Genomic DNA, 12,304 nt, shown 5'->3' on the forward strand with positions numbered 1-12,304 from the left:
GTCTCAGTGCCTAACACTGATGACAGGTGTCGTGTAGGAGTTCTGATGGGCCGGAGATCACATCTCACCCTTCCCCCCTAAACATAACAACTGCCCACGTGACGACAAGCCAGAACTGGGACTCGGCCAGTTTTCAAACCTGTCACAGGAGAGGGCAGTGAGGGGCGTGGGCTGTGGTGGGAATCGCACTTGGCACTTGACTCGCCTTCTCTCTCCCACGCCTATGAAGGAGTTCTCAATGTTTAGACACTGGTTTTTGGAGTAGAGCTGCATTACCTATCTATTCACTTACTAATTAATTTTTAACAATGCTGCATAGCATTTCTCTGTTGGAAGCTTTTCTATTCTTTTAAATGACTGGCAGGAAGCAAATCCTCAGGAATGAGATTGCTGGTCAAAGGGGGGGTATATTTTCTGGCTCTAGTTATGGACTGTCGTATTGCTGGAACGCAAAGATGGATCATTTTATAATCTTTATAATGATACCAGCTGTGAGCATCTTCATTGCTTTCCAGAGCTGCTGCATCGTTTTTCATACTCAAGAGATGTGAGCTGGTACCTCATTACTGTTTACATTTACATGTGTGGTTGAACACTTTTCAAGGCCTTATCTACTGTATGATCCATCTTTTGGACTGTGCGACACATGACCGTTTGCTTTTCGGGCGTTTGGCATTTTGGGGGGGTCGTGTTCCTTCATTCACTGGAGATACCCCGGTTTTATCCATCACATTTATTACAAATCTTTCCCATGTCCCTCTACTTCCCCTTTTATTTTAATGTTCTCGTCCAGGTTCATAAAAGATCTAAATATTTAAATACTTTTATCTGGTCGTATGACATTGTGTATGTTCTCTCATTACTCCATAATTATGGCACTGGCATGCTTCCAAAACATTAATCTTTCTGTCTTTACTTTTTCTAGAACTGACTTTTCTAATTCCTAAATCCAAATGGAGTACATAAATTCCACTCCCATTTAACTCTTAAATATACACAGATTTCAGCCTAGGCTCTTTCTTTTCCCTTCAGAAGGACTCATTTCTATCTTCTGAATCGTTATTATGCTGCTTTATTGCTATTGATTTATAATAAACTTTTTTGTTGACCCTTGTTCATCTGTTTTCCAAATGCATGCAAATATCCTTTAGATATTTGAACTGAAATGATACGAAGTCTGTGAATTAACTCAGGAAGGGCTCTCCTCTTTCCCATGTGCTTTCTATCCATTCCTATCCTTTCACATATTACGACTTTTCAGGTATCAAAGTGTCCAGTGCTTTTCTCTCATTATGATTCTAATGATGGCTAACTCCCAAGGAATTTATAATTTGATCTTGCTGATGTACCTAAGGTGTTCTTTATGACTGCTAAGTGGAAGGCTGTCTGCAAAGGTGGCTGTGTGCGCATGCCACCCCTCATACCAGGAGGAAGAGCCTACTTCCATCCTGGGATTTGGGCTGGCCTTGGGGCTTTCTCTGCCCAATAGAATGTGGTGAATATAATGTTCTGGGTCTTGAAACACCGTGTATCTTCTGCTTATGGTCTCCTGATTCCTTAAGCCACATGTGAAGAAGTTATTACCTGCTGGAGACAAGGGTCCAGCTAGACCCCAGCTGTTCCAGGTACAGACACATGAGTGGAGTCCCTTAAGGCTCCAGACCCAGCTGAGTTCCAGCTGAATATACCCACATGTGTGACCTCAGCTGAAACCGTAGGACGCAGAGGAATCACTCAGCTGAGTCTCGCCAACCCATGGAATCATCAGACATAACAAACCACTGCTGTCTTCAGCCGTAAATTTTGGGGTGGTTTGTTATACAGAAATAGATAACTGAAAAAATTAACAATGCTTTGAAATGAGGCTTATAAAACTATGAAATATATTTTAAAATATCTTACCTACTCTATTTTATAATCTCTAATAATTTCTTTTTGATTTTTAAAATATTTCCTAGACATAGAATCATATCTAGAAATATTTCTTTACTTCCAAAATTTATTCCCTTTTTCTTTTCATTGCTTGTTTAAATGTCAAGGATTCCAATACAAAATCAGAGGACACAGTCTCAAAGGATACCCTTGTTTAGTTTCTATACTTAAGGGATCTACTTAAAACATTAAAAACATTATTTTTCCATTAAGTATTATGTAACTATTTGGTATAGTACTATGTAACTATACTCAATATCTTGTAATAATCTATAAGGGAAAGGAATCTGAAAAAGAATCTATCTATCTATCTATCTATCTATCTATCTCTATACACGTGTAACTGAATCACTTTGCTGTATACCTAAAACTAACACAACATTCTAAATCAACTATACTTCAATAAAATAAATTTTTTAAAAAAGTGCTAAGGGAATGGATCACACCCAGTCACCACCATACCAACTTGTGTCACAGCGGGGCTGACACCGATACAAAAGAATCTGATTAGCCAAAGGTCTGGAGTTGCAAATTCCTGAATTTTCCTGAGCTGACTAATGTCTCAAGGTGGCATGCTACCCTACGGAGTAGCACAGAAAACAACTGAAATGTTTAAACACAACCTCAACTCTTTCCACATTTTCTATAAAATGTTGATTGGAAAGTTCAGAAAGGTCAGGTAACCAAAGTCCTCTCCCCCTGCAAACAGAATCCCACATTCTTTCGGTTGAACTTAGGTACCCCTGCCCCTGAGGCACTGGCTAGCTGGGATGTCTGTGCTTTTTCCTCCTTTGTCTGATGATGCCAACTCCCAGCTAGCCTCTAACTCCAGCTCAGAAATACCCTGAAGAACAGAACTGCAGAACTGGAGGGTAGGGCTGGGAGAAGCCTTCCAGGTTCTCTGGAAAGGAATTCATTTCATAGACAAGCAGGCTGAAACCCAACACAAGCACGTACCTTAGAGGACTGGTGTCCAACACTGAGTGTCGGCACAAGGTGTGTAGCTAAGTGACTTGTCCAAAGGCCAGCAGCCCAGCCGTAGGACCACGATCACAATCACAGCCCCCCCTGGATGGAAAATTCAGTCACTGCTGTCTGCACCATTTTGCTTTCTCGCCCTCCCACCTGCAGCCCAGCTCCCTGAAAAACTCCACTTCACAGCAGCGATTTTATTCGGAAGGGGTGGAAGGGAGCCAGGCAAAGACACAAATGAGGGTGGAGACAAAGTGATATGTGCTGTTTTAAATTAGAAAAATGGACACAAAATGCAGAAGAACCTCAGAGGTTACAAATTATGCTGTGAGCTGAGACAGCCCAAGGGTGCACAGGGCCCTGTGCATTTGGACCTACTGGCTCCTTTGTACGAGCTCTCCTCATTCAGTTATCTTGATCTGCACTTGCTCAATAGAGATAAGACAAATTGAAGAAGCAGGCTTCCCTTGAGAAACTCATCATCTAATAGGAAGAGACAGAGAGGTGAATAGTGCAGAATTCAGTGTGGTGAGCACTACGCTAATATCTATGCAGTGGGGGAACGGAGAAGACGGAATGGAAGTTCTTACGCTCTCCTCGGGCAGTAAGACAACAGTGTGCACGGAACAGGCCAGAGACAATGCTGCTCCGTCTTGCCTGGGCCGCTCTGGACAGAGGGGAGACTGTGTTCGTGCCCTCTGGGGCTCGGTCACGTCGGGCCAGTGTTCGGAGGGCTGTTATAATGCACCCTAACCATCTTCTGGTTGAGAGGAATGAAGGCTGCGTTACCAAGCAGACGGGGGCATTCTCGAGTTTCCACACGGGACGAGTATTGTAAAGCAGCAAACCCCAAACCGTTGTACTCTGTCTAGTAAGGGAGCAGAAACAGCCCGTGCCCGTTGCAGGAGTTTCTTCCCAACACTTTCCCCGCCCCCCATCTACCAGAGCTAAACGTCCCTGTACTGAATTAAGGTGTCCCTGAATTAGCTTGAGAGGAGCTTTCGACTCACCCCTCCCCCAGACTCCCCCCCAAATGGTGCTTTTAGGACCAGAGGCACTGATCCCAACTGATGAGAGAAACTGCCTAGCGGGGCAGCTCGTTAGACAGGAAGTCAGGGCAGCTGACCTCCACAGCCTGCAGCAGCCTGACTGCAAAGTGCACCTGCCCCTCCTGGGAAAGGAATCTGAATCCCTTTCCTGAAGCCTGCACGTCACAGGTGACGGGAACCGATGACCAGAGCAGGTGAGTCAAAGGAGAGGGAGAGAAAAGGGCCACTCAGGTGGCCGTGGCCATCCCTGGGGGGCGGCAGTGAAGACGCAGACACACAGGGGAGTCTCCGACAGGTCACCCAGGTGCAGAGGCTGCGGTCATGGAGAGGATGTAGCAGCAAATGGCAGAAAGTCTGAATCCGGGTCGCCGGGGTCCCTGGACCCACGCGTAAGGTGCAGAGGGTGCCTGGGAGGCAAGCATCTCCCTTGTCCGTGGCCCCCTTTACCTGCAGCCTGGAGAAAAGGTGCAGCTTCCCCTCCTAAATTCGCAGAAACTTTCTCCAGAGACGGTGGAGGGCAGTGTGACAGCCAGAGGGCCCCAGAGATCAGCTAGCCCAGCACCATCCTGACCACATGGTTAGAGGAGGAAGCCGGGGCCCGTGCCGGTGACCCGCTGGGTCAAGGAGGCCACACCAGAGTCTGCAGGGACCCCAAGCCACCAGACGCCTAGGCCTGTGCTTGTCTGGGTGGCTTGGACCTCTGAAGGGCCTTCTCCTCCTGTCTCACCTCGTCACACTGGGAGGAAAGACAGAGTCTGTGTCCTAGATCCCCACCTCTACATTCCAGGTAAGAAAACACAGGTGTCAGAGGACAAGTGACACCTGCCAGGTCACAGCTGGCGCCTGACCTGGAAGCAGGTTTGGGGCCCTTTGCCCGGTGCTACTTCCCTGTGTGCCTGGTTCTCCCTAAGGAAAGGCCCTCAGTCTCAGCCCAAGCCATCCCCTGGTTTTCCTCTTGGAAGATGCTCAGAGCATCCAGACATTAACCCGGACGATCCCTGTGTTGCTGCCCCGGCCCCAGAGGCTGTGAGTCATTACCTTCAAACGCCCGGGCAGCATCCACGAGGTGGGACCAATCTAACCCCGTGGCCGTGTCCGGGAGGGGCATCAGGCAGGGATCTGCGCACTTGGACTTATCTGATAAGGACCCATCGGAGAACCAGAACTCATCTAGACAGAAACAAAACCAGAGTGTCAGTCAGATCACACAGCATGGGTACCGGCCGGGCCCTCAGAGGGGCCCAGGGAGCTTTTTGTAAAAGATCTCCTGTCCCAGTAAAGAAACAGACATCCCACCGCAGTCACCCAAGAGACACAGCGCTCGAGAGGAGGGGCTTTGTGAAAGAGCCGCGACCTCCAGGCTCACTGAGAGGTCGCCAGCCGGCAGGGGCCAGGTGCAAGATGTGGACTGAGCCTTCACACGAATCAGAAAAGCAGAGGTGAGCTTCTCCCGGGTGGGCTTCTCCCGAGGGCACCACCCCAGTCTGACCACCCTCAGGATCTCTTCCTGTTTCCCTTGGGGTGACTTCCCCCTGTGGGAAGAGTGTTGAAGCCTCTACTGTAAAAACGGTTGGGTGCAATCTCTTTTGTACATTTCGCTATGTACAAAAATGGTGGTTGGATTACTCTTTTGACTTAATGAGGCAGCTCGATCACTGGCTAAACCAAAACCCTCTCCCTAACTGGCACCGAATGCTTGCTAGTCTTCCTTTCTCTGTGCAAACAGACCTTTTACATTTCTTCTCTTTAAACTCTCATCACAGGACTTGAAGCGTTTTCGTCACTAGCCATACTGGTTGTTAGGAACTCATTACGCATCTGTGGACAAATTTCCCAAAGGCTGAACCTTCTCTAAGGTGCCTCTCCTGGCCCTGCCCAGAATGTGGTATGCAGCTGCTCGCAGACACATCTGACTAATTAGACCAATCAAAATAATGACCACCTGGCCGTCTGAGCCCGCAATTAAGGAGGGGATGTAATTAACCAAGTGCACCTGTAATTTTAGCGCCCACATCCTTTGGGGAAACTGTGAAATGCTCGCACCTGGACCAGGACAGAGGACGCCTGTGATCTGGCCTTGAAGGACCCTAATGCTCTGTTTCCCAGCACCGTCCACATGCAGCTCTTAGCCTACCTCTAACAGCGGCTAGAGCTAACGATGAAGCCACTCTGTTTTTAACATTAACCTGCTTAAAGATGGAACCGTCGCCCCCTCCATCTTGAAGGGAAACCAGTAACGGGTATTTTATCAACGCCGTTCCCGCCACCCTCCCTCTCCAAATGCTCCAGCGTGTTCTATGTGTGATGTCCTCTGTCCTTGTCTGCTTCTCTCCTGATGGACCCCTCTGAACCCAGGGAGGCACCGAAGGGCAGAGGCTGGGCTGACCCTGCCCAGGTCCCACCTTCACCCAGAATTTAAGGTTCAACCACCCCCACCCCGCCCCAGAGAGAAAGGTCAGGAAGCCCAGGGACCCTCAATCACTTCCCGTCTCTCAAACACATCAGCTGCTTTGCTTAAAGCAGGTTTTCTGCACCAACTGAAAAGAAACTATTTGACTAGGTGGGAATTACTTTTGCCACTGATTTCCCTGTGGCTGAGTTGGTCAGGAATAGGGGTGTGCGTGTTGCAGCTCTGGGAAGGGTGCCCCGGGCCAGCTGGAAGCCGGTGTGCACGGGGCACGTCCCTCACCCCCTGCCTCTCCTTCCCTCACTGGAGAGGAAAGCATCGTGGAGTGAAAAATTGTTCAGCTGAATAAACATTTTTACCGAAAGTACGGTCTCTTGGTCATGTGTCGCTAAGAAATGTCAACCTGAGGATTTTCTTTGCCTTTATAAAGAAATAACCCTTCACCGGAGCTTCTGGTATCGCCTAAAATCAAACCTGGTACACATTCTGTGCGCTGTCCGCTGTCTCCCCAGCACCAGCAGACGACGTCCTGACTGGCTCTAACAGGAGTCAAGGCAGACAGCAAAATAATAGAGGGCAAGAGGGGAAGAGGCAGCGAGAGAGGAGGGCTGGGCTACAGCCCCTTGCCCCTTCCTCCTGTCCCTCCTGCGTTCGTGAGCTCAAAGAGCATCTTCCCCAAACACCCAACGGGGGACTGACAAAGGAGCCCTGACCATCTTGGGTTAAAGATCGGAGCTCTCGGGCTTCCCTGGTGGCGCAGGGGTTGAGAGTCCGCCTGCTGATGCAGGGAACACGGGTTCGTGCCCCGGTCCGGAAGGATCCCACATGCCGTGGAGCGGCTGGGCCCATGAGCCGTGGCCACTGAGCCTGCGCGTCCGGAGCCTGTGCTCCGCAACGGGAGAGGCCGCAGCAGTGAGAGGGCCGCGTACCACAAAAAAAAAAAAAAAAAAAAATCGGAGCTCTCACTCTGTGTGGCACCAACCTGAAGTTTGGTGGCCGGGAAGCTCCTGCCCAGAGTGAGTGTGTGTGGAGTGAGTGGGCCTAGCGACCCACAGAGCAGGGGTGTGTCACAGTCAGAGGCAAACCCAGGGCATCCTTCTAACCTCCTCCAACTTCTATGGAGAACCAGGAAGGAAAAGGAGGGATATTTCTTCTTTACTGTAAACAGTCACTCCTCTCCCCCAGTTGTCAATGGGACTTGCGTGTTTATTTGACACTACAGAACTGGCAAAGACGCTTAGTAAACTGGAGAAGATTCCCTCCCTCAAGAGTTTATTTGGAGTACTATCCACTCCACCATCTACGGTGTGTTTGTTAAATGCCTGCTGTATGCCTAAGGATGGGGTGGAGCAGTGGGGAAGACAGGCAAGGCCACCCTCCCACAGAGCTTACACGGCAAGTGACACGGGGAGAGGGAAGAAACAAATGAACAAGATCATACAAGCAGCGGCATGTCGGAGGGAGGCCTGTCCGAGGAGGTGACAGTCACCAAGACACAGCCCAGCAGCAGCTGCCTGGGGAAGAGAAGTTCCGGGAGCAGAGCTCCGAGAAAGCACAGATTGAAGTCCAAATGCATTGTCGCTCATTTTTTTTGTGGTACGCGAGCCTTTCACTGCTGTGTCTCCCGTTGCGGAGCACAGGCTCCGGACGCGCAGGCTCAGCGGCCATGGCTCACGGGCCCAGCCGCTCCGCGGCATGTGGGATCTTCCCGGACCGGGGCGCGAAACCCACGTCCCCTGCATCGGCAGGCGGACTCTCAACCACTGCGCCACCAGGGAAGCCCCAAGGAGTGTCACCTTAAATGAAGTAGGAGCCGCCTAAGTTCCTCTCTGTATTGTTTTTTTTGGCTGCACTGTACAGCTTGCGGGATCTTAATTCCCTGACCGGGGATGGAACCTGGCCCCTTGGCAGTGAAAGAGCGGAGTCCTAACCACTGGAACATCAGGGAATTCCCCTAAGTTCCTCTCTGAATTATCAAAATGAAAAGCACCGTACACACTGCTATATTTAAAATAAATAATCAACAAGGACCTACTGTAAAAAAAAAAAATTTTTAAATAAAAAATTTTTTTAAAAAAGCACCTAAAACTTTTGCAATGCTTGGAAAATCATATAATCGGAAAAAAAATTACTTTTTTTAAAATTTTGGGGTCCAAGCCTCCAAACCACCAAAAATTCTTTATAATACTTATAACTGACATTAGGTATCACCCAGCTGACGTTTACCCTGCACCTGCTGTATTCTGGGTCCCACCAGGTACCGTATCGGTACCTGGGGATGGGATGACCACAGGCGCAGGTTCTGCCCGTGAGGGGCCGACAGGAGCAGGTGAGTCCTGCTGGTGCTGCTCTGGGGTCTGGGAAAGTACGTACAGGAACCAGCCCCTGCGCTTGGCGTGACCACAGCAGCTGTAACTGGGCTGTTCCCTGAGCTTTCCAGATGGGGAGGAAAAGGTGCGACTTAGGTACCAGAGCCTGTTATTTCAAGGCCAGTCCTCTCGAGCCACTGCTGTTCCAGAGCCCACGCTGCTCCTCCCGCCAACCAAGGAAAGAAACCGACTCGCGGCTTCTGAAGGGCAGCCGATGTCCAGGCACCGCTGCCGGGGCCTCTGCTCTCTGGCCTGGACATCGATCTTGGGGCTTCCTATTTGTTTATCCCGACCCTGAAATCGCAGGGACCAGCTTTACTGAGTCTGACTTTCTCGCTGTTGTTATAAATGCGGAGGAGCCTTCCCGTTAGCATTTCCTGGTGGTCAGATAGCTGTGGTTTCACAATTACTCTCCAGGAACCAAGGGATGTTTATTACAGCGGAGACTGAGAACATTTGACAAAAAAGAGAAAGAAGCGCCACATAGAGTCGGAGAATACTCTTCCTCTGATGGCCACGGATGCTGTCTGCGATGCCAGCGGAAGCAAGGGCAACTCTTCTGCAGGCCGCATACCACTAAGTCTGCACCTGGCCCTGTGGCATCTCGAGTGGGTACTAAATTATAAGGAAAACACTAATTTCTTTTATTTCTGCTAAAACTCGCTTTTAAACTTCAAGGTGCATCCTTTGCAAGGGGCCTAGGTCACAACTATAGGATTTGGGAACATATAGAACCTAATACCTCGTTGGGTTTTTTTAATTAATTTATTTTATTTTATTATTTATTTTTGGGCTGTGTTGGGTCTTCGTCGCCGTGCGTGGGCTTTCTCTAGTTGTGGCGAGCGGGGGCTACTCTTCGTTGCGGTGCTTGGCCTTCTCATTGCGGTGGTTTCTCTTGTTGTGGAGCACGGGCTCTAGGTGCGTGGGCTTCAGTAGTTGTGGAACGCGGGCTCAGTAGTTGTGGCTCGCGGGCTTAGGTGTTCCACGGCATGTGGGATCTTCCCGGATCAGGGCTCGAACCCATGTCCCCTGCACTGGCAGGCGGATTCATAACCACTGCGCCACCAGGGAAGTCCTAATACCCTGTTTTATTTTTCAAAATTTAAGAACTCTTGTTCTAAAAGTTTACCCACATAGGAAGATTTCTACCATTCCTTGGAGTGTTTCATAAAACTCCATTCCGTAAAAAATCAGTAATTCTCTTTAAACATGCTTTAAACCTGCGAATGCTTGGGACTGCACTGAACAAAGCCAGGTAACCCCATGCCCAAGCAGACAAGGATACTATGAGAGCTTTTCAATATCACTGGTTTTCGGGCCTGTGAACTGTCTGTCAGAATGGCCACTCCCTATTCTTTTTTTCTACCTGGGCCTCAGAAGAAATTTTACTCTGAAATCCACCAGTGATGGAAACAAAGGCCCTAAATGCAATGCAGAAAGATCTCAGAATTGTTTCAGTTGTTCGAGCTGGTCAGATTTTTGTACCTCCAAGTTGAAGACATAATGATACAGCACGTTCAGGGATCCCCAAACCGCCCCCGGGAAATATATATGAATCATGACATGAGTCACATCCAAAATGTGTTTGTTAAGTGTCATCTGTCTTCCAAGGTTGGATTAAGGTCCCAGTCTCAGGAGAAGAGAGATTCTGAGATGGGCCCAAGTCTGAGACTTGGAAAAGCTAAAACTGTCTGAACGAGCAGCCCGTGACTGATAACTACATGGAGAAAAGGTGCGGCGATGAGGTCTCCTGAGGCTCGCTGTGAGAAGATGGACTTGCCGCCCCTCCCCTGTGCTGTCCTTGCTCCAGATCAGGAAACAGATCCAAATGAGTCTCTATGAGTGGAAGGTCAGATGCTTCCTGGGAAACTTTAGGAGGACACATGTGCCTCTGCATATCCTTGCTCAACCTCTGTAGCTAACGAACCATCCAGGGCTACACGCTCTGGCAGAACTAACCTAACTGCCACTGCAAGTTTTCTCGTGAAGCTAAGTCTCTGAGAAGCTCAGAGAAACACCTGGGCGAGCCCAAATAGTCCTCATTTCTCGCTCATAGGCATCTGCTGGCCACAAGCTCCCACTTGTCAACTCTCTGGCTTGTTCCGGGGTCAGACTGTTGCAACTACTCTCAGAGCGAGATCTGCTCACAGGGCCTCTGCTGAGTGACCAGAAACCACAGAAAGCGAAAGATGACTGAGATCTGCCCCGAGCAGATACGGGGATAATAGCCCCACAGGTGACTGTGGGCGCCAGGGGTCCCAGGGGCGAGCATCCTCCCGGGACAACCAGATCCTTGCAGTTGAGTGGGGAGGGAGGAGGGAATCAGAGGTGTCCTGGGGGAGACACATTAATTCAAATTACTTACTCCCAGCTCCCTTATATATATATATATATTTTTTTTTTTTTTTTTTTTTTTTTTTTGCGGTACGCGGGCCTCTCACCGTTGTGGCCTCTCCCGTTGCGGAGCACAGGCTCCGGATGCGCAGGCTCAGCGGCCATGGCTCACGGGCCCAGCCGCTCCGCGGCATGTGGGATCTTCCCGGACCGGGGCACGAACCCGTGTCCCCTGCATCGGCAGGCGGACTCTCAACCACTGCGCCACCAGGGAAGCCCCTTTATTTATATTTTGTCATTTGATCCACCAAACCTAGAGAATTTTTTTTTCTGAGTAGGTTGTGAAGTTTAGAAATTGGAGGAGTCACATGGCCAAATAAGGTTTCATCTGAGAAGCGCAAACAGCAAGGGCCACTCTTACTGCTTTTCCCAGAAGAAGAGACAATGAAGGCAAGTCAGGCAGTTTTTAACCTGGATAGTGGAGAGTGTATCCTGCCTGTTTCCATTGTACCTTTGAACATACTAAGAAAGGATACAGGGACATCCCTGGTGGCGCACTGGTTAAGAATCCGCCTGCCGATGCAGGGGACACGGGTTCGAGCCCTGGTCCGGGAAGATCCCACATGCCGCAGAGCAACTAAGCCCGGGTGCCAAAACTACTGAGCCTGCACTCTAGAGCCCGCAAGCCACAACTACTGAGCCCGCGTGCCACAGCTACTGACGCCTGAGTGCCTAGAGCCCGTGCTCCGTAACAAGAGAAGCCACTGCGATGAGAAGCCCGCACACTGCAATGAAGAGTAGCCCCTGCTCACTGCAACTAGAGAAAGCCCGCGCGCAGCAACGAAGACCCGACGCGGCCAAAAATAAATACATAAATAAATATTTAAAAAAGGATAAATCGGCATACCCAGACAATAGAACAGTACTCAACACTAAAAAGAAGTGAGCTATCAAGCCGTGGAGGAAAGTTAAATGTACTTCTGGAAAGGCTACACCCTGTATGACTCCAACTATATGACACCTGGAAAGGACAAAACTATGGAGACAGTAAAAAAAGAACCACTGCTTTACCAGGGGTGAGGGGCAGAGAGGGATGAACAGGTGGGGCACAGAGGCTCTTTAGGGAGATGAAAATACTCTGTAAAATACTACAGTGGTAGGTACGTCATCATGCATTTGTCCAAACACATAGAACGTACAACGCCGGGGGGGTGAACCCCAATGCAAACTATGCACTTTGG

At 49.4% G+C, this 12,304-nt stretch overlaps 1 protein-coding gene across 5 annotated transcripts in view; it reads right to left on the reverse strand.

The window, feature by feature from the left end:
- The window catches only part of SIPA1L2 (signal induced proliferation associated 1 like 2), a 109,572-nt gene that overhangs the window by 10,603 nt on the left and 86,665 nt on the right, over positions 1-12,304 (reverse strand). For 4 of the 5 annotated variants that reach the window (XM_032609205.1, XM_032609201.1, XM_032609204.1 and 1 more), the window contains one exon: positions 4,992-5,123. The exons of the other annotated variant lie outside the window; for it this stretch is intronic. In XM_032609205.1, the coding sequence (XP_032465096.1) occupies positions 4,992-5,123 (132 nt within the window). The remainder of the gene's footprint in view (positions 1-4,991; positions 5,124-12,304) is intronic. 5 annotated transcript variants of the gene reach the window in all.

Source organism: Phocoena sinus, chromosome 16, assembly GCF_008692025.1.
Source record: "Phocoena sinus isolate mPhoSin1 chromosome 16, mPhoSin1.pri, whole genome shotgun sequence".
NCBI classification, from domain to species: Eukaryota; Metazoa; Chordata; class Mammalia; order Artiodactyla; family Phocoenidae; genus Phocoena; species Phocoena sinus.